Here is a 27,830-nt window from a genome sequence, read left to right on the forward strand (position 1 = left end):
TTTGCTCTATTAAATCAGTACCAGTAATATCAGTGGCTCACAGTGACCTTGCTTTAAAATTGTTGGAGGGCAGGAATGTTTTCCCCTGCCAGCATGGCCATTTCTGCAGTTGTTCACGTTGAGCAGGCAGTGCTGTGTGCTGGGGATGTGTCAGCAGTGATGTGAAACTCAGCTCAAGAACATCACTCAGGATGGGCATCAGTGAATGTTGCACTCGCTGGGCTCCCTCTGCACTTATTCTGTTCATACGAGTTTTGCTTGAAGCATTTTAAAGATGTATTTGAGACACCCCTGTTTCACTGTGTTGATTAAATGATGGGGTTCATTGCTGAGAATTGTGAACCTCTAAATTTTAGTGGAGAGCTTTTCCTGTGTGGAATGTCTGTGCATTTTAAGGCATCAGGCTGGGTTGTGCTAGTTTGCTGGCAGCGTTGAGCTCCCTGTGTGAAAAATCAAAATGCTACATTCCAAAAATCGAAATATTTTATTCCACATACTGAATTGGCTTTACTCTGCCTCTAGAGATGCACTGGGGTCTGGTTTGTTGCTGATGAAGGTCTTCCAAGTAGTGTAAATAGGCTTGACCTCGGCAGTGGAGTAAAAAGTGGCAAGTCTGACCCTTTAATGGCCACGCGGATGGAGGATTTCCATGGTTCCACTTTTCAGTGTGGCTGTCTCGGAGGGGCAGTAAGACTTTGTCAAGGAAAATACTTCGGGGGCATTTCATGCACCTGGCAGAAGTCATAGAGCACTGAGCAGTTTTGGAGGTGGGGGGGATGAGTGGAGGGTATAAACTGTGTCAGAGCCTTTCAGGGCCCCGTATTTATTGTGCACGGGTGTCCTGCTCTGCCTCCAGTGCCTGCGGAGCGAAAGGTGAGCGGGAGCCGCTGCCGAGGGCCCTTCAGGACACACGGCGTGGGCTTGGAGCCAAAGGACTTGTTTGGGTTGGCTGCCGTGGCTTCTGGCTGCTCTTGTCCCAGGGCCTGAGGGACTTCTGTTCTGGGAGCGGATCTGTGCTAATTGCAGGACGGGAGGAGCGGCCGGGCCGGAGGGAGCTGCTGGATCCTTGGATCCCTGCCCGGCCGGGGTGGGCGCAGCCGAGCGATGCTGCCCTGGGCTGCGGGCACAGCCCCGGCAGCTCAGGAATTCCGCGGGCATCTGGGAGCTCTGACGGAACACTGAACACCACATCCCTTACTCTGCGAGTTCTGTCCCTGCTCCGAGATAAGCCGGGGTTATATGAACAACGAACGGCAGGTTTCTTAGGGCTGGTGTAGCTCCTCTGTCCAGGAGTGAAGAAGGATGGCCTTTGGACCACCGGGGGATGGCCTTTGGACCACCGGGGGATGGCCTTTGGGCCACCAGGGGATGATGGTCTTTGGACCGGGAGCACAGGCGGCTGCGCTACAACCAGTCCCCCTCACAAGAAGCCCTGGAAGAAGTTGCAGGGTGGAGAGCTGTGCTGAGTAGCAGCAGAGCGCCCTCGGAGCCCGCCTTGCTCCCCGCAGGAGAGCTGCTGCAGCATCTGGAGGCGGTGCCGGGTGTCCGCGCTCCCAGCGCGGCGTGAGCGGGGCGGGATGCGGGCAGGGGGGTGGGATGCTCCAGAGAGGGCTGGAGGAATGTGCCGGCGATTTGTCTGCGCTTAAAAGTGGCTCCTCTGGAGGGGTCTGTCATCCCGGGAGGATGAAAAATGGTTGATCCCGCTCCGGGTGAGGAGCCTGCGCTCCCCGCGCGGCGCGCTGGAAAGCGCGGCCTGGATCGGGATGCGGGATGCGATCGGCGAGCCCGCGCACCGCCCTGCCTGTGGGGGCTGAGGGCTGCTGGGTTTGCGGATTTGACTCTTAGGAAAAGATTGTTATTGCTGTTATCCTCATTAGACCCTTTTTAAATAACAAATCCTCCCTCCCGCCCTCCCTTTCCCCCTGCCTCCCCTTTGGAAATACCTATTGGAAATGGCCTTTTGCATGTGAGAGGAATGGAAAAATCTGCTAACATTCTGTGATAGCAAACAAGCATTTAGAAAGATCTGGAAGCTATTTTCAGGATGGTCAAGTGAGACCTTCTAGAATCCCAGACTGATTTGGGTTGGAAGGGACATTGAAGATCATGTTATTCCATTCCCCTGCCATGGGCAGGGACACCTTCCACTAGACCAGGTTGTTCCAAGCTCTGTGTTCTTAAGACTTTCTCTCCAGAGCTGGCCTTGGTCAGGTATCTGCTGGAGATACATGTACAAATCTATTCCATGATGAATAGAGTAATGATGAATAATCAATGTTAATTAGTCAGTGTTAAAGACAACAGCATCTGTCATCTGGAGGAATGAGTTAAATCAGGAATTCCCGGTGTTCCAACTGGTAATGGAACAGTAGTGTGTGTCGTGGGAATCCAGTGTCATCAGCCAACTAACTGTGTGTAGGGGCTGGCACACAGAACATCCTTCCTGTGAGAGTACAGCCTCCCACCTGGAAATGCTTCTGAGGGCATGTCCTGCCCAGCTCATGGTCTGGAGCTGTTCTTCTCTGGAGGGCTGGTCAGTCCCTGGCACAGCTGCCCAGGGCAGTGGTGGAGTCACCAGCCCTGGGGGATTTCAAACATGTAGATGTGGCACTTGGGGCCATGGGTTAGAGGTGGCCTTGGCAGTGCTTTCCTTCCTTTTTACCCCTTTATTGCTTTTGGCCCTCACTGGCACTGGTGAAGGGTGTTTGACTGTAGGCTTGGAAGGGATGTGCGAGGCGGCTGAAGGGAGTTTTTGAAGCTTGACTTTTAAAAGGATGTTACGCATGGAAACTACAAACCTTATTCCTAATGTTGCTTGACTTCTGTCTGCCATCCTGGCTTACAAATGACTTTATTTTAGTGGACATTTACTGGTTGATCACTACCTCAGCATCCCTGGAACTGGCCTGTAGAGAACTGGCAAGCTGGGTGTGATAGGAGTGTGTGTCACAGCCTCTTCCAGCTGTGTACAAGAGCCAGGTTCTGATGAAACCACTGCTTGGGAAGGGTACAGCAGGTTGGTTTTTGCATGACTAACCATGTACTAATTTGGCTTTTTAATTGTGCAAGGTGTTTGTGATGAAAACATTTGTTAAGGATGGTCACAGACCAAAAAATGAATCAATTCTGGGTAATTTTGACTATTTTTAAGGAGGGATTGTGACCTCAGTTCATCCTGCATGCAGAATCTGAGCCTCAAACCCCAGGTTGGTCTGAGTCTTGGTCTGAGTTGATGGGCACTGTGTGCTTTGCCCATTTGTGGGTCTGGATCCATCCTGGATCTTGTTAGTGCATATAAATATCTCAGAGAGGTCAGAGGATGGTGCCAGACTCTCTTCTGTGTGGCCCAGTGATAGGATGAGGAGCAATGGCCATAAACTAAAACACAACACGTTCCACCTCAACATGAGGAAGAACTTCTTTCCATGGAGGTGGCAGAGCCCTGGAACAGCTTCCCAGGGAGAGTGTGGAGTCTCCTCTTTGGAGACATCCCAAACCCACCTGGACGTGCTCCGGTGCCACCTGCTCCAGGTGCCCCTGCCTTGGCAGGGGCATTGATGATCTCCAGAGGTCCCTTCTGTGGGGCCCCGTACCGATTCTGTGGCTGGGCTCCTGGTGCAGCCGCCGGGCAGGGTGAGGTGCGGCCGCCGGGCTGGGTGAGGTGCAGCCGCCGGGCTGGGTGAGGTGCAGCCGCCGGGCTGGGTGAGGTGCAGCCCCAGCGCTGCCCCTCAGCCGGTGGATGCAGCAGAGGGACTCGGCGAGCGCCTTTTCCCGGTGCCGGGAGCGCGCCCTCCTCCCGCTCCCGGCGGGCGGGACTCCAGTCCGGCGCTTGGGCGGTCCCGGCTGGCGCGGCCGAGCCGAGCCCCGCCGAGCCGAGCCGAGCCGAGCCGCGCTGGCCGCCCCGGGGCGTGCGCCGGGCGCTCGGGCACCGCCGGCACCGCTGCGAGCGGACCTGCCCGCCCGGCCCGGGCTGCTGGGGACGGCGCCGATGGGAATCGGATTTACCCGGCGGAGCGGCGGGAAGCAGGAGGCGAGATCCGCAGCCGAGCCGCCGCGCCGTAAACAATGAGCTCGGCGGCGGCGGCTGCGGCTCCCGTGCCGTGAGCGCCGAGCCGGGACCCGCGGGCGGAGGATGCGCGCCTGGATGGGAGCCGTGCCCGGGAGGGCGCTGCCAGGGGCGCCGGCCGGCGGGGAGTGCAGCCGGAGCCCGGCCTGACCCCGCCGCAGAGCGGGGTGTGACACCGGAGCGTCTTTTATTTATTTATTTTATTATTTTTTAATCGGGTTGCAGTGGTTGGTGGCTCCGCGTTCCCAGCCGCCCACGTCTCTCCATCCATCCGCCCCTCCATTCATCCATCCGTCCGCCCATCCATCCCTGCGGTGATGCCCGCGGTGGCCGCCGCTGCCTGAAGGGCAGAGCCATGTACCTCCTGGACAGCAGCGAGCCGCCGGCCGCCACCTCCTCCCCCGAGAGGATGCAGCGGGGCACCCCGCAGAGGAAGACGGTGTACCGCATCTCCGTGACCATGGTGAAGAAGGAGCTGCTGGGGCCGGAGAGCGGCCGCGCCGGCCCCGAGCTGCCCCGGCGCGGGAGGAGCCGCCCGCCCGGCTCCTCCAGCCTCACCAGGGCCGGGCTGCTGCTGCTGGAGGAGGAGGAGGACGAGGAGGAGGAGGGCGGCGAGGAGCGCGACAGAGTCCCGAGCCCCTGCGGCTTCCGCACCTTCCGGACGCTGAGCACGGGGCAGCTGGAGCTGGGCCGGCTCAAGGTGCCGCGGAGAGCGGGGCCGCCCGTGCCCGGGGGCCCACCTGTGCCCGGGGGACCGCCCGTGCCTGGGGGCCCACCTGTGCCCGGGGGACCGCGGGGCAGCGCCGCGCCCGGAGCAGCCGCGGCCGCATCCCCCGGCGGGCAGCAGCAGCAGCAGGAGGAGGGCGAGAAGGACGGGCGGCCCGGGGAGAAGGCGCCGGCGGAGCGGGGGCACAGCCCGCGGCGGCAGCCGGGGCTGCTGCGGCGGAGCTTCAGCTTCAGGCACTGGAGCGGCGCAGGGGAGCCGGCCCGGGTGCGGCGGCACAGCAGCTCCGGGAGCCTGCCCGGGCCGCCGCCGCCCTCCCCGCCCGCCGCGCTGCCCGCAGAGCCCCCCGAGAAGCGCAACACGCTGGACGTGGGCGAGGTGCTGAGCCAGGCGGACCCGCTGTCCCGGCTGGAGCGCTGGGAGCGCAGCAAGAGCAAGAACCGGACCCTGGATAACAGCGACCTGCAGCGGCTCTCGGAGCGCCTGGGCCGGGAGGGCCCGGCCGCCGGCACCGAGCACCGGCTCCTGCGCTTCTTCAGCGGCATCTTCGCCCGCAGGGACGGCCCCGCCGCGCTCTTCGGCAGCCCCCACGGCCGCTCCCCCCGCAGCAGCTTCTCCCGGTCCAGGGCTTACTTTAGCAGCCTCAGGAGAGCCGCCGTGGACATGCAGTCCAGCTCCGAGAGCATCAACGGGTCCCCCCACAAAGGTGCCCGTCCCTGTCTCACCTGGGTGGTTGGGCAGCTCGGGGGGTGGGTGATGGGGTCAAGGGGCTGTGGTGTGCGAGGAGAGGGAGGGAGATGCTGCACTAGGGTATGTGAGGCTGGGGAGGCCCTGTCACAGGTTGCCCAGAGAAGCTGTGGCTGCCCCTGGATCCCTGGAAGTGTCCAAGGCCAGGTTGGACGGGGCTTGGAGCAACCTGGGCTGCTGGGAGGTGTCCTTGCTCATGGCAGAGGGTGGAACGGGATGCGCTTTCAGGTTCCTTCCCACCCAAAACATTCCATGATTTATGGCTTTATGGGCACAACGTGTTTTGGAGTGCATGGTAGCACAGCTCTTCTGAGGGTAAATCAGGCTGTGTGAGCCTCCTGGACCAAAAATCCCTTTCTGTCTTACTGAGTGTGTGTTCCAGGACAGCTGAGTGAGACAAGTGTAGCTCTCTTAATTACAGAATAGAAGCTGAACTCCAGTGCTGCTGTATATATAGGTCACTGGGTGGCCCAGTGCAGCGCAGCACTGGGACCTTCTCCTTTTGGAAAGACTTCTGTAATCCAAAAAATGGGTTATGTTGGTCTGAAATATGCCTGCTGGAGAAGTAAGTGACTGCTGGTGTAAATGTCTTATGAATTGTAAACCTTTATTGCAGCAAAAGAGCTTAAACTGAGTTTGATATTTTTGAAAAAGCACAAAAACGTAGAAGCCACGGTCTTGGAGTTATTTTATTATTTGAGTTAACTTATGTAGCTGTGAACTGATCTTTGACTAGCCAAAGCATTGCTAGTGCAAGGTGGGAATCAGGTTGGGAATTCTAGGGTTTGTGAATCCCTCAGACACAAGAAAAACTTGAAAAATAACCTTACTGTGGGCTGGAAGTGAAGAGCTGACGAGCTGCTTTCTGTAAGGATGTGGAAGGATCACGGTATCGCTGACTGGGACGTGTAAAACCAGAAATGCTGGTTGTGGAGCTTCAGTGAGAGACGGTGCTTTCTCTCTCATAGCTGTGCTTTCACATCTTTAATAGCCATCTGTGATGAAACGTTTAACTGGCAATTACAGTCACCTTTGAGCACCCAGCGCTTATCAGGTGGCAAATGATCTGTAAGTCGCTGCTTTTCTAAAAATACAGTTCTCAATTAGAAAGATTAAGCTTTCCTGAAGGCACAGGTACAGCCAAGGATGGTGTGGAGCTGGGCCCAGGTGGTTTACTGGGGGAAGCAAAAGCCAGCCCCTGACAGATCCAGGGCTCCCACTGCGAGTGGAGTGTGCCCGGAGTTTGAGGCGCAAGGAGCAGAGCCAAATATTTAGCCCTGGTAACTGAGGACTGGAAGGTTTTATTGATGCAGAGGCATTCATGTGGGCTTATAATAATCTTGACGGAAATTGTGGTCTGACCTTGGGTAAAGTTCAAGGTAACCACAACAGAGAATTACTTCACAGGACTCCTGTGCCAACTCAGACTGTTCCTCTCCTCCAGGAGCACCAGGTCAGGTACTCACACAGGATCCCCCAGTCCTCTCAGCCTGGGAGGAGGGTTCAGTTAATCAGTAACTGTTGGTACACAGCAGTAAGATGGGCCTGAGAGGTTCTTTCTGTACATGGCAGTACCAAATTTGTCTGGTGTAAGGAAGCTTTGAGGCTTGTGTTCCAGAAAATGCCTGCTGGGACCAGCAGTGTGGCTGCAGGTTGACAGCAGTGTTGCAGGCTTGTGTTCTGGGTTAGCAGGCCTGGCTGCTCTGCTTCCTTCTCCTTTTCTGCAGAAAATCACAGCTTAGAAAAATGCCTGTGCACAGTTCCAGCTGCTGCTCGTTGGTGACCTTCACAAAGCCAACCTTAAACTAATTTAATTTCTCCTATTATGTCTTAAGAAAAAAGTTTAATTAGCTAATCACAGGCACACAGGTGGAACCTTACCTTCAGCATGTTGAACAGTTTCACCTGTGTAACCAGATGAAAAAAGATTTGTTACTCGAAGCTCCCCCTGAGCTGGTGAGGCCCTGGCACAGGTTGCCCAGAGAAGCTGTGGCTGCCCCATCCCTGGAAGAGTTCAGGGCCAGGTTAGATGGGACTTGGAGCAACCTGGGCTAGTGGGAGGTGTCCTGCTCATGGCAGGGGGTGGGATGAGATGAGTTTTAAGGTTTCTTCCCACCCAAATCATCAATGATTCTGAACTTGTTTTCCTTCTGCTGTTGGTATTCTGCGTGTTTGGTGCTGTACATGAGTTACTTGAGTTTGTACTTCACATATAAAACCTGCCCAAAGTCTGCAGAGAAAGTAGAAGTTTTAAAAAATGTAGCTTGTTGCCTTTTCAACTTGGAATATTCACCCATACATTGCAGTATCTGCTTGTATGATATTTCCTGAAAAGAAAATACCTACCCCTGTCAGGTGCAATATACTTTTGAACAAGCTGAAGTTACGGAGTTTTTAAGCAGATGAGTAAGAATTTTTAAACCTACATGTTTTTGATGTTACTGAATTTGACTTGGACTGTGAAGTGGGTGAAGGTTGATTTGGGGTGGAATTATTCCTCATACTGTCTAGTAAACCACCTCTGGTCATCAGGCATTTTCCTTTTCCACTTGCAAAGCCCGTTTGCTTTGGCATTGTTGTCTTGGGTCCTTTGCAAGCAGCAGTTCCCAAAAGCTTTGCAAGGGGAAGCAAGGGATTCATCTATTTGAATGAAAAAAGTTTTTCCATATCCATCGCCATTATCCCCAAAGGCAAAGAGAAATTTCCATATAATTCAAGTCGGAGAAGATTTTTGCCTTAAACTATTTAGGAGAACTTGTCAAGGGAATTGCTGTTCCTCATCTAGACTGTTTTCTCCTCGAAGTCTTTGTGATTCTTTCATGGTGAGAGGAACTCTTGGTGCTCTGGAAGAAGAGGAGGAGGATGTTTTTGGGCTGGTGGGGTGTGTTAAAATAGTTTCTTTTTTACTGGTTCTCAGTTGTTGCTTTTGTTTTGAGATAAGTTTGTATGAATAACCCCTCTTTAGGATATACTAAGCAGATCTGGGTATCAAAACTGTTGACTACCAAAAGAGTATCATCATCATATGATAAACTTTTCTTTTGAGTTTTTTTCCCCCGAGGTTTTAGAGGAGTTGGTTTTAAGCTCTTATCTCAAATTCTCTGCAGCTCAGAGCTGTGGGAAGCAGGGGGAAGCTGCCGAGTGATCTCTGTTGGAGGCCTCCAGCCTTCCCTTGCAAAGCTTCACTTGAGATAATTCCTGTTAGTTCTGTGTCATCTCCTCTCTGCCCTGGTCACTGCTGTGCTCCTGGCATTCCCAGGGCAGCCCAGGAAGCTTGCTGTGCACTCATTTGGATGAGTGGGCACAGACTTGGAGCACACGGAATTGGAGCAGTAAGATGCAAATGTATTGGAACTGGTCCTGTGGGGTTCCCTGTTCAGTAGCTGAAGGTTTTGGCATGAGAAGAGTTGGAAGAGTCTTTTTCAACACTGCAGAGTCCCTTTTTTTCATGGACTGAAAATGGGCTAGGACTTGTTTAGCCCTTGCAACTGTTGTGAGTGTTGTCCAGAGGTTGTTATGAAGATAAAACCTAGCAGATAAATAGATTGCAGTTGGGGTTAAGCATTTTCTAGCATTGTCTAAGAGGGTTTTTTACTGTTATTTATTGGGTAGGTCTTGTGTCAAGCCAAATGAATGCCAGCTGCACTCACAGAGCCAGATGATTAAGATCTGCACTGGTATTAAGGTCACTGGCTGAATTAGAGAATGAGATGGATTAATGTTTGCACAATATTGAAGTGTGTGCCAGCTGCCAGAAGCCGTGGTCTTTGTTGTTCTCTTAAAATTGAAAAGAAATGTAGAATTTTAATGTTTCTCTAAAATTGACAGTTAAATGCCTGATGGCAGTAATGGGTAACTTCCTTGGGATGTATCACTGAATACTTCTGTGAAGTGTTGTGCAGGCATTCATCTCCATTGCCTCTCAAACTAAACTCTGTAAATTAAATTAGTTTACTCTTGTTTTGCCAGAGTTACTGGGTTTACCACTGGGGTAATGATGTGTTTATCTAATGAGGCTTATGCAGATAACCAAGGCAAGGGTGGAGCCAGGTGGGGGTCTGCTCCCAGGGAACAAGGGACAGGAGGAGAGGGAATGGCCTCAAGCTGTGCTGAGGGAGGTCAGGTTGGACATCAGGAAGAATTTCTCCCTGGCAAGGGTGGTCAGGCCTTTGCAGGGGCTGCCCAGGGAGGTTTGGAGTCCCCAGCCCTGGAGGTGTCCAAGGAAGGACTGGACATGGCACTGAGTGCCCTGGGCTGGGGGACGAGGTGGGCACTGGGCACAGGTTGATCTTGGAGGTCTTTTCCAACCTTAATTGTTCTGTAATTCTAAGAAGGACAGAATTACTCTGGAATTGTTGCCTAATCCTGGTGAGTCTAGAGTTAATGATGGAGCAGCATCTGGTTTCCCAGAGGTGGAGTCTGTATGTGGTGTGGCAGATGAGCTTTTTCCTCAGACCAGAGGAAGATTTTAAGTTGCTCATAGTTGCTGCATGACTTTACTGCACTTCTTTACTGGACGTAGTGGTCACTTTGCCCTAGAAAATAAAATCACTGGCACCAGATGCTGAACTCTTACTCTTTCTAGTAGTTAAGGGGCCAGAACTTGTTGTCACTGTATTTCACAAAGCACAATTTCCAAGCAGCATAAGCTTGTTAGCAGGGCTGCATCCAGATCTTGGATTCCTGGATCACCTCTGAGGAACCACTTGGGCGTATTTGCCTGAGCAGTTTGGCTCTTTGCTGCAGAGCAGGGCTGATTTCGATACCACAGCTCTGGTGACCACCAGTAGTGGAGCACTGATTGCCCAAGTGCAGCTCTGCAGTTGCCAAATGAGGGGTGTGAAATGCTGGTGAAACGGCGTGTGCTGGGGTTTGCTTTGGCATGGCCAGAACCTTGGGAATCGATACTTGGAAAGCAGAGAGCACGTGTTTTAAATGCCTGCATATTCCTTTCCACTTGGAGCTGCATAGGATTTAACAAGAAATCATTAATGCAGACTGTGAACGTCCTGGTGTTGCTTTTGATAAGTGGTGTTGGGATTTCCCCATGGCAACTGCAGTAAACACACAGCGACAGGCGGTGTCTGCCAGGAACCACAGAATGGCTTGTTTCATGTGCGAGGAGAAAGAAATGTCAGGATATTGAACTGTGCAACTGTCATCTACTTTGTTCATGAAAAGCATCCAACATAAAGCTATTATTTTGATGGAAGTTGAAAATGGGGCGTTTGATGATTTTGATGTTTCAGGCTGGAGCATAATGACAGTGTGTGACAAATACTGGTGCTTTATTGACAAAATAATACCAAATGTTTCCTTACAGCATTGCAGGCGACTGATGCCAGCACAAGAATCAGCAAACAGTGCACTGCAGCTTCCTATAATCTTTCTTTTACTAATCACAGAAGACATTAATGGTGGGCCTTGCTATTTATTGTTTTTCATTGGTTTCCTCTGGGGATAAGGAGGGAAGCGAGGCAGAGGGACCTGTGCTGCAGCTGTTGGGCTGCAGGAACAGCTGGAATGGCTTTGGAAGGGACAGGGACTCGGGACATGTTTGTCCTGAGGGTCAGTTTGTGCATCATTCATAGTCTTGCAAACCTCCATGGGAGTTGTTGGAGGGATTTTTGTGCTGTGGGTTCACTTACATCGACGTTTAACCCCGTGGTACTTGTTTTCCTGTGTTCTGGGTTACTCTGGGGCTGCCCAGACGAAGATGTAAAGGTCACTTGTCTGAAGTGATAACCCAGAGTAAATCTCTCTGTGCATTGAGATGTTACTGCAAAGCCCTTGTGAGGATCTGGCTGTAATGTCAGATACAGTCCCTGGGATTTATGAGGTAGGCACAGCTGTATTTCCTGGCTGTAAATGTTCCATGTGGGTGGTATCCAAAGTGTATCTCATTGCTTTAAGGGATGTTACATCTAAATTATCTGAGACCCATTATTTTTACCTTCATTTTCACGAGCTTATAGATAGAATTATTAAATTAAATATAAAGATTCAGTCATGTCAGTTCTAGTAACTTTGTTTTTTAGGTGAGTTGATGTTGTCTCTCAACTCCTGAGCTTGGGGAGGTTCATTTCAGCCTTAGAGGCACTTGTTAAGAAATACATTCAAAGTTCCTTGGGAAGGTCCCAGTTGTTAGCAAAGAGTTCTTGTTCTTCACAGCTCCCATTTTGTGAATGAAGCCTCCTAGCAGAGGCTTCTTCCTTGGACATGTTAGATGCTCATGTTTTGCAATATGGATATGAAGGGGAGCTGAAATACTGTGCTGACTGCTGCCAGCTCCTGGTGCTTCCAAGTTATTTATAATCCCTCTTTATTTGTTTGCATGTATTTGTCAGCTTGTCTGGCTGGTTTGATAGAGAATCTGGCTTCCTAAAAAGACTGTTTTACTTGTGTTGGACATGGTGTGTACATAAATATACATGTGTGGGGTTTGAGAAGAGGATTCTTCGTCTTACTGCCATGTATTAAACATGAGGGAAAACTCCTAGAAGTGGGTGCTGAACCACTCAGTGCAGTTGTATTGCATTTTACTTGTAGGGATGTGTAAGGCATCTATGGAGCTGCCTCACTCCTGAGTTTCTCTGGTGCTTCTGTGGGTGTTGTTCTGCAGGTGTTGTTTGGGTGTTGAAGTCAATGAATTACTCTTTCACTACTAAGTGGCACTGCTTTTTTTTCAGGTTGAACCCTGAAAAGTCAGCAGTGGCCCTTAACCCTGCTAATGCTGCTGTTAGGAGCATTCTTGCAGAGGTGATGCTCTCCCTCCTCCCCACACCAAAGGCTCCCAAAGCCTTCTTTGGGATGAGCATTGGAATGACACAGCGCCTGAAACATCTCCTGCTCTTCCAGGGCTGGGGTTGGGTTTGTGTCCGGGGTGAATTGCCTGGGAAACTGGGATGTTGACCCAACTGTTCCTGAAGCAGCATCCTAATTCAGAAGCTCCTCTGTTCAGAGATACAGAAATATTTGTGTTGGCAAGGCAACAGCTTTTCTGTCTCGACCTCTGCGTCCTGCAGGGAAAAATCTGATTTTGTGCTTGTGGAGGATACAAGGTTTAACTTCTCTGCAGTCTTAATTTCTGTAGCTCTTAAAATTGACTGTGCATGCTCTTCACAGTTTTCAGGGGATTTTGCTTAGGCCTTGGAGAGAAATTTTAATTTTATTTTTTCTTCCTAACCTTGTTTGGGGTGAATAATCACCTATTTTGCCACGTCCTTGGCTGCAGATTGCTGGTATCCTTGCTCAGGCTGCTCTTTCTTTTGGTCCAGTATGGCAGGTCCTTACTGGCTGTCACTGGTATCCCTCTCACTGTGAGGATCCTCTCGTCCCCTCCTCTTTGGCTGGCCCGTGTCTCCATTAAAGTACTTACTTAAAATTCCTGTCTTAAAAGTTTACTTCTGGTTTTCTTTCTAGTCCTTTACAGAGAACCCTGTCGTCCCAAGTATTGCCATGGTAGAACATAAATACAGAAAGTAATTTTTTCCAGCCATTCCCATGATTTTGTACACTGACTCACATTTCCATTCGTTGAAGATGAAAGTGTTGTTTCTCACTAAACAGCTGAAGGAACCAAAGTCTTGTTATCCAGTGACAATGCTCAGGAAGGGACAGCAGGTTATCCTGCCTGTTTCTGGAGGTGCTTCAAGTTTCAGTGACTCCAAGCCCTGTCCAGCCTGGCCTTGGACACTTCCAGGGATCCAGGGGCAGCCACAGCTTCTTTGGGCAACCTGTGCCAGGGCCTCCTGACCCTCCCAGGGAAGGATTTCTTCCCAGTATCCAATGGAAATCTCTCCTGTTTCCGTTTAAAACCGTTCCCTCTTGTCCCATCACTCTCTGCCCACGTAAAAAGTCGCTCCCCCTCTTTTTTTTGTAATACTTTAAATACTGAAAGGCCGCAGTGAGGTCTCCCCAGACCCTTCTTACATCCTTACTTGTTAAATTTGTCATTGAAGAGTTTGTTTTAATAAGATGGTGTTCATTTCTGCCCTCATAGAAGGTGTTATTGTTGGTTCTGTGGTGTTGGCCACGAAGTTCCTCAGATTCCCAGCATGGTGTTGGGCAGACTTGCACTATTCAGGAGTTAACTAGAGGAGTTTCCAGTTCCACCTGGGGTTATGCAGGGTTGTTTCCCAAGGGTCAAAGGAAGAAGAAAACACTAAAAGACTCTTTCTGAAAAACTTGTTTTAAAAACTGTGGTTGAAAGTCCCTGGGAGTGAAGGGCCTCTTTCAGCTTCTCAGTGCACTGTCTCTGTGGGGTCACCTAGGTGTCACTGAAATGCTTTTAAATGCGAGCAGTTCTGGCCAAAATATGTTATTTTTGTACCTGATTTTAATCTCTGAAAAGTATCTGAGCATGTCTTGTGTCTGCAAAATTCTGAGCTGTTTTTGAGTTAGCTTAAAAGTCAGTGTTTAGGGCAGATGATGGTGTTTGAGATTAGAATGTCTGTGAATGAAGAGCTGAACCTAAGGTTCTGGGTGAGGTGGGGATGGGGCCTTTAGGAGGGGACTGAAGTTCTCTTAAAAAAATCCTGATTTTCACTTTAGATACCTGCAGAGCTTCCTGGGTGACTCAGGGTGAGGTTATTTGAGCATGATAGGCTATGAAAAGAGCAGGTTGAGATCAGATTAGAGAGATCTATGTTTGACTGTGTGTGAGGATGTGTAAGCAGCTTGATTCTTGCTGTATTGTACCAGAGGCATGGAAGTGATGGGGGTGTGTTCAGCTGCACTGAGAACCTGTGGGAATCCTTCCCTCTTGCCCCTTCTTATCTCCTGGCCTTGTGAACATAAAGGGTGGGGAGTGAAAAGCGAAATCATGGAGTTGGTTTGCTTTATGTTCAGACTTAAACATTCCTGAGATTATTGCTACCTTTTAGTATTTCCACCTGCTTTACCTCTTCACTCCGGGTTTGTGGAGGCCCTGCAGAGCCTCAGGTGTGCCTGGGACTGCTATCTGGGAGTGAGTCACCTGCTAATGCAGTTGACCTCCAGCCCTTTGAACTCACTCTATTTTTAACCTGAAGCAGGAGGAGAATTCATGCTAAGCAGAGGCTGATCAGACAGTCGTCTAAAGACTTGTTTGTCTAACTGCCCTCTTCCTTCAGGAGCTGATACCATGGAAGGGCTCCTTCTGAAAAGCACTGTCAGAGATTGCCAATTAAAAGATTAGATATTTATGTATATTGTGTGTATGTATATATTATATTCATATACATAGTCATGGAATCTAAATGTTTTTCAGCTCAGCTGTGCCTGTCACATAAAAGCACAGTGGCTGCTGTTTTATAATGATGCTATAAAACTGTATATTTTCTAGTTTGACAAGTGGCTTCCCTCAGTTTGACTGTGATTTAGCTGTCAGAGGTTCTGGATAGACGTGCTGCTTCTGTCCTAAGGTGGCTGTGCTGTGTTTCCTTGCCCTCAGTTCTGTGTATTTCTGCCTCAGTGGCCAAGTTACACTTCAGTGGTTGAGCTAAAATCAAGAGATCTTTGCAGGGGTTCTCTCAGTCCATGTAAGGCCAGTTCATAACCCCACATGCCCTTCCCAGCCTCACAGCTTACTGGCAGAAACAAATAATCTGCCCTTCAAGGGCAGTGGGGATTAAAGTACAGGTCTGTGTTTGTGAGTATCTTTCCAGTAGGTGCTTCTTGATGTGCATAGAAGCTTCTTGGACTCAGAGCATTCCTGAGCCAGGTCCTCCTGGGCAGATGAGCAGGATGCCAGTACCACTCTTTTTTTTTTTTCCAGATTCTCCCCAGCCAGTGTAGCACCAATATTTTTATTGTCCTTTGTTTAAGGAGAGAACCTTTCTGTTGGATGGCTTTCACTGAACTGTGCATGGGCAGTGTTCATCTGATCCATTTGGAACCCATCCTGATTTGGATGTGGTGAAACAGCAGTGCTTGATTGGAGGGACCTTTGTGTCCTTCTGAATCCAGTCTGAGGGTTGACAGGGAATGAGGAGCTGCTGATGTTTGCCTGGAGACTGGACAGCCTGTTCTGTTTATTATCCCTTTCCTTCCACTTCTTCCCAGCCCAGTTCCATAACTTAGCTGTCCATCCCTGTTGTTAGCAGGAAGAAGGTGATGCTGGTGTCCCTGCCTCACACAACCACTGGAACATCTGCAGAACACACGTGACTGTTCCTCACTGCCCTCAGGGCTCCAGGTGGTGCACGGGAGCATCTGGGAAGCAGGACTTCTCTGGGATCAGTTGGTAGGGAGAATGTAGAGCTGCATTTAAAATGAGAGACCCCAGAACAAAGTGGGATTTAGTTGCTGTGTTAATTACAGTTTTGCTCTGGGTAACTGCTAAGTGATGCTCTGTCAACTCCTTTCTATGATTCTTTATGATTCTATCTCTTCTTTCTTTGTGCCTTTTCCCATCAAAATGGAGGTGCCATTGTGCTTGTGGATCACAGACTTCCAGTCACAGGTGTTGGTATTTCACACTGGATCACTGCAATGTCAGCATTAAATCCCTGCAGGCCCTGCATGTGCCTGTGGGCACATCATGGCTTTCACCTGGAATCCTTTCGTTCGGGTGACTTGGAAGAGAAATGAGCACGCTGAAGGAAATGGTTCTTGGAGTCTCTCCTGGAAGTTTCTTTGGCAGGAGCACAGGCCATGTATGTTGGGGGTGGCTGTAGTAACCAAGGAGGGGTGTTGGGGTGAAGCCCCTCTTCTTTCTACTTGGAGTGTGCTCCTGTCACAGCTTGCCTTAACCTCTACCCTTGCAAAGTATGTAAGGAATTGACTGATAACAAATCCCTTTCCATCCCCAAATAAAGAAGAAATCGAGTGTGATCTGAATGTGCAGGCTCTAGCTTGTATTTTTAGGGTGCCCAGGTTAAGGATCAGTTGTAGTCAGTGTGATGTTGCCTATATATAGTCCAGATAAAGTGTGGAGGCACACTGGTTTTGTTTGGAAGTACTGCTGATGGAAAACCGCTTTGGTGTTGGGGATTTGACAGCGTGTGGTGGTGATGGAGCTGGTTACTGTGTAGTGGTGACCTGCAGGATGTGTGTGACGCTGTTTGCACAAGCACAAGGCCTCAGACCCCTTTGCCGCACTGTGGTTTTCCCCCCAGGCCGGTGTCTGTCCCTGAGCGCTGTGCTGGCGTGTGCTGGGGGCTCCTGACTGGGCTCTGAGTGTCTCCTACTCCCTCTCCCTGTCTGTGTCCAGCCTCCTTCACCAGCCCACTCAGGGCTGCCACTGCTGCAGCTGGGGAATAAAACAAGAGGAGTTTAACTCTTCCTTCCCTCCTGCAGCAGAGGGAGGGATGTGTTGCCAGCCACGCCTAGTGAGCTCTGCAAACCCTGTGACAGTAGGGTTACGTGGTTCAGGCTCCAAATAAAAAGCTCGTTTCTTTCTGGACTCGATCCGAGTTCCTTTCCTGCGGAATAATCCCAGGAATGTGTCACTGCAGTCGTCACAAACGCTGCTGGCCTTTGCTGTTTACATGTGCTGGCCCTGTCCTCCAGCTCCAGCAGCACCCTCGGCCCTCGGGGGAGGAGGCTGGGAGGGTTTGCAGTAAAAGCTGAACAGAAATCACAGCAAAACCATGAAATATGTATTTTCCCTATTAAAGTTAATAAAAATGGAATCCTGTATATTTTTTCAGTCATTCACAGGGTGAGCTTTAATAAAGGCTTGACTAACAAGCTGTGGGTGCTGGGTGGGAGATTGAGGAGCTTCATGTAACCTCCACACGGGGCTTCCCAGGTACATCAGGGCCCCACCTGGGCTCACACTACTGTAATTTAGCTTATGTTGTCAGCTCTTTTCAGCCAACCTCAGAGGATGTTTTTTAGTGAATTCCCTTTTTTCAATGTTCTGGCATTTTTGGGGGGGTTACGTATGATTTACTTATATATTAGAACTTAATTTTTATATGATGTATAAATACATATAAAATGAAGTCTGGTTGCAGTGTCTTTGTTTCAGGCCCATTCCTGTGCATATTTAATAATTTTATGGATGTGTCTAGGCTGGTGAGCTGTGTGATAGGAGTTCAGAGTCAGGCTGTGCCCTCTCTCTCTCAGGGCTGGGTAGATTTGAGTTAAAAAAGCGCTTGTGTTTAATTCCAACTCATGAAATCACTTACAGTGAATTTCACCACCTTTATTTCTTAATGTTTGCTTAGTGGAATATGCACCCAGCAGGCCAAACCTAGGAAAATGTGATTGCAGAAGCAATAAGATCAGCTGGGTGTTGGAATAAGCAGCCTTGTAGCGCTCTCACTTCTTTTTCACTTTAATGTCTTGTTTTTTCCAGTGTATGACTTGTGCTCAAAACCTTGGGCCTCAAGTGGTTGTGAGGCTTTTGCTGTTTTGTTGGGGGTTTCAGGAGTGTCTCTGGGATGCTGCAACTGGGATGTGAGTTGGAGACTGTTTGTGTAAATGCAGTTGGAATGGCAGACCTGCTTTTGAGGTCTTTGAGTTTCTGGTGTAGTGTTTTGGACCTTGTGTTCCCCCAGAGGCTAAGAAAAGTGGTAGACCCCGAGGGGTGGAAACCCCTGGAAGTTTTGAAGTTCTGCCCAATGGGCGCTCCTGCAAAAATGTAAACATATCACAATCTCACCGGAAGAGATGAGTTGTAGTTTGGTTGTTGCAGGAGTGGTGGCCATGTTGTGAGCCACGAGGAAGGGGCTCGGAGCCCCTTGGGCCCTCTGGGCCCTCCCAGCCCCTGGCTGGGGGGCTGCGGGGACCTGGAACAGCATAAAGCTGGGCTAGGTGCCTGTAGTTATGCTGGGAGATGTTTTCTCCATGGGCGCAGAGCAGCAGCCAGCACTGACCAGAGAAACGGTGGCAGAGAGCCAGGAGAGATAACACCTGAACTGAAGGAGCAGCAGAAGCAACATGCAGCACCAGAGAAAGGACTCCTGGAAGGAGAGCCGGGAGAAAGAGAGCCAGCAGCCTGAGAGACAGAGTTCTGGGGGTAAGACTGTACCAACCCCCCAAAACTCCTTTGAGATCCCTCTGAGAAAAGAGGGAGATGGACTCCTATTAAGGAGAAGAGTTTTAGACATGCAGCACCGGAGAGAGAGGAGCTAAGAAGCTCAGAGCGTCCCGGAGCTGGACCGGGACGGCCAGAGGAATGCGGGGGGAGTTGACCTTGGTTCTCCCCCCCTTGCACTGCTGCCACGGTGGCAGCCTGAGAGACAGGGCACAGAGGCCCTGCAAGAGATACCAGACCGTCATGAAGACCCCCCTGTGTCTTCGTGATATGACGTGGTGATACGACCTTGTCTGGGGTTACGAAGCCCACGGAAGACCCCTCGGTTGGAGGCGATGGGGCCGAGAGAGGTTGGATACCTCCCTCGTGAATGCTGGCAGAAATCCAGCTATCAGCTGCTGCATGTGGAGAAGACAGACAGACTGCTGCCTCAGAAGATGCTGCTGCTTAAGGACTGGAAGGGATCTGTCCTTCTTTCCCTCCTGGACTTTTATTTGGAGGGGAGAAGAGATCTGGTCCACTGTAAATACTATATGTCATGGTAGAGATAGTTGTGATCGTGTGTATAATGTGATATAGTATTTATTTGTACAGTCATTGTAATATATTCCCTTTCCCCCACTTTGAGTCTGGTGTGTTTTGTCTGGAAAAACCCATCTCACATTAAGTTGAGATGTGGGAGGGGGAATAGAGCTAGGGAATTGGATTTTGGGGCTATCTCAAACCATGACACTGGTCACCTGAATTTTCAGGAATGAATTGGGATTGTTCAGCCTGGAGAAGAGAAGGCTTCAGGGAGACCTGAGAGTCCCTTCCAGTGCCTAAAGGGGCTCCAAGAGAGCTGGAAAGGGACTGAGGACAAGGGATGGAGGAACAGGACAAGGGGGAATGGCTTCCCACTGCCAGAGGGCAGGGATAGATGGGATAGTGGGAAGGAATTCTTCCCTGGGAGGGTGGGGAGGCCCTGGCACAGGTTGCCCAGAGAAGCTGTGGCTGCCCCTGGATCCGTGGAAGTGTCCAATGCCAGGCTGGACAGGGCTTGGAGCAGCCTGGGCTAGTGGGAGGTGTCCTTGCCCATGACAGGGGCTGGGACTGGGTGTTCTTTAAGGTCCCTTTAAGGTGGTTTCTGCAGCTCCAGGATGTTTCCAACCCTGTGGAGGCTTCCACTAATTGACATCCCAGCCATCGCACTGCAGCTGTACAGATATGTCCAGCATGTTCTAGCCCTGCTCTTAGGACAGCAAATGTGAAGAATGAAACCCAAAATTCAAGTTCTCAGTAGACTCTTGAGCTGTTCGTAGTTTTTCTCCCTCAGCATGCTATGAATCACTTCTGGAAATAATTTGGGAATTATTGAGAAGAACTTCAACAACCCTGAAATTGCTGCAAGGAGAAAACATACTGTGCTGAAGGAGCCTTGAAAGAATGGCATCATGTTTCTCATTTATTGGTGCTGTGTTTGGGGGAAGGTGGGGGATTTTGTGGTGTGTTGTTCCTCAGCTCAGGTTTAGGTATTGCTCAAGGATCTGCCGTAACACAGCTCCAGGGGCTCACTCTGACTGGGATTTCCTGGCCTGGCACTTTTCCTGCAGCATTATGACACCTTTAATGTGAGTGTTTGTCCATAATGCCAGATGTTGTTCATGTTTTGGGATGGATGGCCAACTTCATGAGGATCTCATTGACAAATGCTTCATGGTAACTTCAGTATACTTAATGCTCACTGTGTAACTCTGTTGGGTGTGACACTAATTACAGGCTTTTAAATGCAGTGTCTGCATCAAAGTGTTGGAGACTTCTATTGCTTATTCTTTGGCTTATGCAGAAAATCTTGTAATTGCTAATGTGATTCATCTTGGACATTTTATTCCCCAGAGTTCCAATTCTTAAACTGTGATTTTCAACAGTTCCTTTTGAAATTCAACAGAACTCCATTTTAAAGAAAATATTAAGGACTGTAGTGACTTTTCTATATAATTTAGAAGATGAAGTGCCTGACTCTGCAGAGTTTAGCTGTCTGAAATCAACTTTCAACTTCATTATGATTTCTTTTTTCTCCAGGTGGAAACTCTCCCTTCTTTAGTTGCGTCAGCTGCCCTTGGGCTGCAGCTGACCAGGTCTCCCATCATTCTGGAAGCAAATTTTTCATGTAGCATCCTTTGGGATGCATGGGAACATGGTGGCAGAACTGGAGTTTTTGTGTTGTTTGTTGTTTTCTCTCCCTGTCTTCTGTCACAGCTTCCACTCATGTTTCTCTTGGCTTCATGAGCAGTGAGGGTGCAAGTCCAGGGCTGATGGGCAGCAGGAGATGGTGAGGCCTGAAAGGTGCCAGGAGAGCACAGTGATCTGTATTTACCAGTGTCCTGGGTGCTGCCATGCTCAGGGCATTCCCCCAGGGAGCTGTTGGTGCAGGAACAGGAGCCTTGGTGGTGGTGGGGATGAGCACAGCAGGTGGGGAATGCTTGGGAAGGATAGAGGGACAGGCTTTGGGAACCAGGGCATCTGAAGAGATGATCACAGCCTGGGGGTTCTTGAAGGGCAGATCAAACCCTTGTGGGCAGGCAAGTCAGATATTTTAAGGTTTCAGTGCTACAGCACTTGGAGTGGTCAGAGATTTTCAGTTCTTGGTGTTAGGTGTGACCTTGAGGTGTTTAATTCAGAGGCGCAATTTTCAGCATGAAGTCCCTAGTGGATTTCTTATGGCATTTATCTCGGGCTTTTCCTTTGTGGAGACTGCTCTGGACAGAGATTTTTTCATTCAGTAATTCTTTGGGAACCCTCTTAGTGCCTCCTGGCTTTTTTAGTAGGGAAAAGCTCATCTAAAAAACCCATAGTATAACTCTTCCCTAGATAATTTTGTTACTCTTCTTCTGTATCACGATGCCTAAAGCCATTTAATAGTTACCATAGTTTGAGTTATTTCTTTTCCAGCGTAGCCTTGGTATAATTTCCCACGATAATTGCTTGGGTGTTACAGAGGACAAACACGTCTGGTTGTAAATAGGCACCTTGCTTAGCTAGGAGGGTAGGGTTGGATGGCATCTTGGAGGTCTTTTCCAATGGTTCTGTGATTCCAGCAGCTCTGCAGACATTTGGTGATGTGTCTCCACGGGGTTTGGGGTGGAACAGGGCTTGCTGAACGTGCCCAGGTGTGATGCTGAGCAGGGTTAGTTGGGAGTCACCCTACGAGGAGCACCTGGGCAGCGTTGGCCTCTGGCTGGGGAGGCAGCATTTCGGGGCCTGGAGGCAGCAGGAGTGCAAGGAGGAGGGCAGCTTGATCCCAGGGAAGGTAATGATTCCAGCTCTTTCACAAAAACATCTGTTTTCTTTTATGAAAGTGATGTTTTCTTCTATAAAAGCAGTAGGCTTGTGTTCAGACTTTAATTTTGTAATGCAAGCTGGCAAGGTGGATCCTGTGTCAAGCTTCTGTGAGCCATTTCACCCTGTTCTTGGCCTCATATAGGTTCTGTAGGTGCTCTCAGAGGGAAGGACAGCACAATGTGATATCCTTATTCCATTAGGTTTCCCAATGAATGCACCAGTCCCAAGTGATATGTAAATATTGTGCCCTCCCACTGGAGGCTGGCACAGGGCAGATAAGGTGAGCAGATTGTCCTGGGATATTCATCTTACTGTCTGAGTAAGAGGAAAATGAGTTGGACAATAGGGATTATCTGAAATCCATATTCTTTTGCCTTTTTCATTGTATGTTTTGGAGGAATAGGTCGGGTGGGGCTCTGAGCAACCTGGACTAGTGGAAGATGTCCCTGCCATTGGTTGATCTTTAAGGTCCTTTTTAACACAAAAATAACTGGAAGTTGTTAAGCTGGAACTCTGTTTTTACATAAATAAGAGCTCCTAGAACTACTCATCCTGCTGTTACTTTATAGTGGATATTCTGTTTTATACTCAGGTGGGTGGACCTTGTCAGATCCTTAACTGTGCTCTCCAATTTGCATGATGTGGTGAAACCCCTTGGGTGAGTCAGCAGAGATGTGGGTGGTTCTGGGCCCAGGAGGAGACACTTCCACAGGTGATAAAGGTGAAGTGTTGGTTGGAGGCAGCTGATTTGTATCAGGAGTTACCTCTGCCCTACATTACATGGGCTGGAGACTTGGATTTCAGATGTTGGGGATCACCCAAATCACCTATTATAAAATGAGTTGGGTTTTCTTGGCTGTGTCTTGTTGGTATTTAGGATATTAAATGTTTTATTTATCTATAAATGTGGAAAGCATTACAGTTTTGTGGAATAGGGAGATTTCACTGCTGGGAATACCTTAATTCTACCATATACAAAGGTCTGTCCCCTTATTCTCCTGCATATAATAAGCACATCTGCTTAATCTGAAGATTTCTGTATTAAACTGGCTTTGGATTTCCCTAAACACAATATACAGAGCACTAGACACCTCAGTTTCCCAGCTCTGCTCTCCCTGAAGAACAATTTGATGCCATTTTACTAATCCTGGGCTTAGATGCCTTGAGCACTAGAGGAGAAGGAAATCTGGAATGTGGTTGGAACAGCGTTACAGGCATGATCTGGGACTGAGTTTCAGGCAGGAACTTGTTGGCTTCTTAGAAAAGCAGTGAACTCTCACCAGGGAAGTGAGATTTTCATACCTTTGAGAACACAGTTTCCTAGAGCAAGGTGAAGACAGTTAACTTGGAAATACTTGTTTTTCTTTTGGCTTCAGACCCTTTCCCTTTCCCCTGTGCTTGTCCCTGCTAAGTTCCAGCTTTTATTTTATAAACAGTATTATTTGTTGACAGGTAAACCCCCTTCACTAAATGGAAAGGTCAGCAGAGGCTGGTTAAAATGTGCCAGATTTATTAAAATAAAATACCTCTATTGAAGCTCTTCCATCCCTGGAAGTGTCCAAGGCCAGGTTGGACGGGGCTTGGAGCAACCTGGGCTATGGAAGGTGTCCCTGCCCATGGCAGGGGGTGGAATGAGATGGGCTTTAAGGTCCCTTCCAACCCCCAAACCAGTCTGTGGTGACTGTGAAAATTCACTGGCTGCTCAACAGGGAATGAAAACCTTGGTCATGGAATAGAAATTCCAGTATTGCTGAGATTTCATTTATGCAAATGTCCTGTGACATTTCAAATAAAGTTATGCAAAGAAACCCCCTTCCTGGACAGAGCTTTTAATGATGCTTTAGGGGTAGTTGGTTTTCCTTGCTCGGCCTCAGCACAAATGTTGGAAGGACTGAGGGCTAAAAATACCTTGTTAACCCACAGCAGTGGTTTGTGTTGGCCTTCCTGGAGCAACGAATCCCTTTAATTAGTAAGACAGTGAAGTTTATTTTGGGGTTTGCTTTGTTTTCACTCTGGGATGTGAACTCTTATGCACTGTAGCTTAAAAAACTTCAAATCCTGTAGCTCTGCCGGGGTCGGCTCCAGCTGTTGGCAGCAGCTGCAGCCTGCACTGGGCTGTCCTGCTGCCTGGGAAAAGCTAAAGCCCTTTAAACGGGGAGGAGGAGCCAGGAATTGTTTTAATCTGCAGCAGTAGCTGCCTTGATGTGCTGGCCACACGTCTGTGTATGTGGGATCCCAAAGGTAGCCTGAGTTCCCCTCAGAGAGCAGCTTTTGGGAGCACTGTGGGAGGTGGGACAGGAATTGTCAGCCTTGTTTTCACAACGAAAAATCAGCAGAACATTTGGGTCAGTATGCTGAGCCCAGTGTCATTGTTGCTGTGCCTGACAGAAAGGATGGTCAAAATATTTGACACCCCTGATCTCAAATTGCTGTGGTTTAAGCTCTCCTGTGCCCTGCTCTGCTCTGCCAGAGGGTGGTGTGGGGGGACCCCAGGGTGTTTTCATAGCACAGGTGTGGTTTGCAGAATCTGGGGAAAGTCTCCAGGTGGAAAAAATGGAGAAACTGCCATGTTTGCACCCAGAAGATGAAGCTTGCAGTATGTCTGGTTGGTTGGCACGGCCATGGCCATCACAAGGCTCCAAAGAACAGCTTCACACAGGGGCAGAGCTGATCATGGGATAACTGGCCTCTAGAATTCCTTTCTCACCTTGTGAAAAGGCAGCAGGAGGTTATGGCATTAAGAGGGAACAGGATTTGAAGGGAGAGCAATTCTTTAAGTGTTTAGATGCAGGGATTTAGCAGGAGTCTGTTTTCAGCCTGGCTTTTAGAGTATGTTGTAGGTCAGGATGCACAAGAGAACTTGTGCAAAAATAGATTATTCCTTTCCAAATTCTCCTTTAATAAGGGTCATTTGCATGTTGTACAGTCGTGAGTGCAACAAGCATCAGAGCCAGGACTGTAGGCCAGAGGTGCCGGTCTCTTAGGTGAGCAAAACAGTTTTCTGATTCTTGAGCTCTGTGTGGGCTTCTCTAAAGATGCCATTTCTAGTGCAGTGCTTTGAGTGTAAAGTACGTGCCTGAGGTGATGGGAACCTGGTGAAGCTTGGAAAACACACTTCACGCAGGAAACACAAATAAGAACGTAGCCAGAGGGCAGGATTTTTGCAGAGACCCACAACAGTTTGATTCCTGATGAGTGTTTTTAAAAAATGTTGTATTACCAGTTTTAGCAAAGCTAAAGGTTCAGCTTTATAAGACTCAAATGGAGAAGGATTAGTAAGCTGGTGCTTGCAGTGGTTCTGTCTTGATTTTGATCTCAGATGTTGCACTGATTGTTCAGGGGGTGTAGGATGGACTGTGAGGCCTCTCCAGGAGGGTGGAGAGTGAGCTGGGACACACTTCCAGGAGGGCAAAGGTGAAGGAGCGAGAGCTGCTGCACCTTGGGATCCCGGAGGTTGATTTCCTCACTTCTGGCTTCCTACAAACTTGCAGCTTTATCTGCCAGTGAGAGTTGTTGAAAGAGGCTTTGTGTTACAGTCACTGAGTCTAAAGTTCATCTGACCAATATTTTGAGTTTCCAAAATAAATACTTGCACGGGTCCCATGTTTTTTGAAATGCCTGGAGATAGCAGGTCCTTTTTAAATAGGAAGTTGGGGAAGGAAACTCTTTGCTAATGAAGCATTTAGTCACACATTACCTTTATGAACTGTTATGTTTTAGGCAGTTTTCATGTAAAAGGTGCTGCCAGCCCTGAGCCCTTCCCTCCTTGCTTGGCTTTCTCTCAGCTCCAGGACCTGGTCCCTTGCTCAGCTGTGCAGTGATAATTCCCAGGTTTTTAGGGATGCTCTGATGGATCTGTGATGGTTTGATGTTTTGCTGGATAACAGTCTCCTAGGCAGCATGTTCAATCCTTATTACAGGAAACTAAAAACTAATTGGGCAGGGGAAGCACCTGAGCTGAGTGTCTGCACTGCTTTGTGTGCTGCCAAAGCTGAGTCTGGGCATTCCCCTGGGGAAGGAGACAGGGCAGGGAGAGCATCCAGGGCATCTACCTGTACTGGGAAGTGTCAGGGGACCCTCTCCTCACCCATGAGGTCAAGGAGACAGTCCCATCCACACAGACACAGAGCAGGTGTTCCCAGGACCTGCTTCCACCCCAGTTTCCCACTCCAGGTTCTCCATCTTGGCCCCAGGGAATAAACCTTTCTCTCTTAGCAGGTCTGTGCGCCCTGGAAATAAAATGGGGCCCCTTTGCAGTGTTTCCTTGTTGCTGTAACCAAGGCTTGTGCGTTGTGCAGCTCAGCATTAATTTCCTTGGAGAGCAAGCCTTGGATTGCAGGAACTTTTTTTTGACGTTTGACAAAAGCCTTGTTTAAACAAGTTAGATGTGCATCAGGCTAATAAATATAAACCTTCTCAGATTATTCCTGCTGGGCCGTTCTCTGGAGAACAGTGTCTCATTTGTGTGTTTTCCACTGATCATCTCCAAATCTTGCATGGGTGATATCAAGTTAGGGAAAGTGGATTTAGGATTGCATATGGTATAGTCAGGGAAAAAGAGGCTCTGTTTTGACAACCAGCATAGCAATCTGGGAGACATGACTCCAGTTCTAAAAAATGTTTTCAGAAATGTGTTGCATAAACAAGTCATCATTTCCCTTGTGGAGAGGGGAGCTGTTTTTGGAGATGTACTTCTGTACAAACACGCTGGGCCCGCTCTCTGGAGCCTCAAATAAAAGCCCATCAGATGATGCCAGAGCACAGCTTTTGGTGGGCAAGCAAGGAAGTTGGGCCATGAGTGGATGTGTAAGTCACTGAACTTGGATACTGTCTGTTTTGGCACCTGTGTGCTGTGGCTGCACCAGATGGTCCAGGGCAGCAAGGAATAAAGAACCCTCAGTCACACCATCACTTGTGGTCTCGTGTGCAGGTTCCCTGAGAGGGAAGAGCATTTAGGGATGGGGAGAGTATGGGTTTAACTGAGTTACTGGATCACACCCATTAAACTGCACTGACTTCATCGTGGCTGCTGGGGTGTGATGAGGGGCAGAGTTTGCCTCTGTCCACATTAATCACACTCAGAGTGTGCAAGCACCAAGCTGGAATGGAGAGTAATAATCCCCGTCTGTAGATGGATGGGGAAATGAGGCACTGAGGAAGGGCAGGCTCTGCTTTTATGGGGGAAATCATACCTCGTGTTTACTAGAGTTCTGTAGGGGAAATCTGTTCATTTTGGTGACTGCGAGAATTTCTCTGCCTGAAGACTTGAGCTGAGCTGCCATCAGATAAGAGGGAGGGTCCTCTTGTGTATAAAACCTTTTCAAAATAAGAAAATCATGTATAGGAATAAATGATTTTTCCCATTGAAAAAAAAACCCAGCAGCAAACCTTGGAGGAATCTGCTGCAGCCTCTTCAAGTTAAGATAATGATAAATGCCCTGGGAAAGTGAAAACCAGGTTGTGCAGAGCTCCAGGCGAACCTTGGGGTGGTTGGTGACGGATATCCTGGAGGATTGAACTTGCTGTGGGTGGCTGGGGAGGGTGGCACGGGCAGAGGACAGGCTGACTCGTGTCACAGCTCTCAGGGAGCTGTAAGTCTGGGCAGAGATCTCGGCCAGAGATCAGGGAAGAGCTCTCTGGAAATCCCACCCAGAGGGCTCTGCAGGGCTCAAAGCAGAGAGGAGAGAACAGAGCAAGTTGTCCTATCTCTTAGTGCTCTGGTCTAGTTGACAAGGAGGTGATCAGTCAAAGGTTACTCTGTGATCTCAGAGGTCTTTTCCAAACTAAAGGATTCTGTGATCCTGTTTCCATTAAAAAGGCCTAGTGTGGCCATCTCAGGAGGCTTTGGGGGGCGATGGTGGACCTCACCTCTGGAAATAGGTATAGGAGAGCAAAAAGGGGTGTTAGAAAGACACTGTTTGGTCCAGGCAGGAGCCTCCCACTGAGCAGTGGGGCAGCCTGGGGAGGGGAAGGCAAGAGGGGTCATTGTGAGAGAGGAGGGGAAG

At 49.3% G+C, this 27,830-nt stretch overlaps 1 protein-coding gene across 10 annotated transcripts in view; it reads left to right on the forward strand.

Annotated features, from left to right (window-relative positions):
• Positions 1-27,830, forward strand: part of LOC127472607 (arf-GAP with GTPase, ANK repeat and PH domain-containing protein 1) — a 314,949-nt gene that overhangs the window by 62,040 nt on the left and 225,079 nt on the right. For 3 of the 10 annotated variants that reach the window (XM_051791068.1, XM_051791071.1, XM_051791072.1), the window contains exon 1: positions 3,569-5,496. The exons of 4 other annotated variants lie outside the window; for them this stretch is intronic. In XM_051791068.1, the coding sequence (XP_051647028.1) occupies positions 4,422-5,496 (1,075 nt within the window). In that variant the 5' untranslated portion in view covers positions 3,569-4,421. Of the gene's footprint in view, positions 1-3,564; positions 5,497-27,830 lie in introns of those variants that run through there. 3 more of the 10 variants (XM_051791069.1, XM_051791073.1, XM_051791070.1) reach the window with 3 other exon arrangements.

Source organism: Manacus candei, unplaced genomic scaffold (genome assembly GCF_025592945.1).
Source record: "Manacus candei isolate 608988 ecotype Guabito, Panama unplaced genomic scaffold, ASM2559294v1 h1tg000029l, whole genome shotgun sequence".
NCBI classification, from domain to species: domain Eukaryota; kingdom Metazoa; phylum Chordata; class Aves; order Passeriformes; family Pipridae; genus Manacus; species Manacus candei.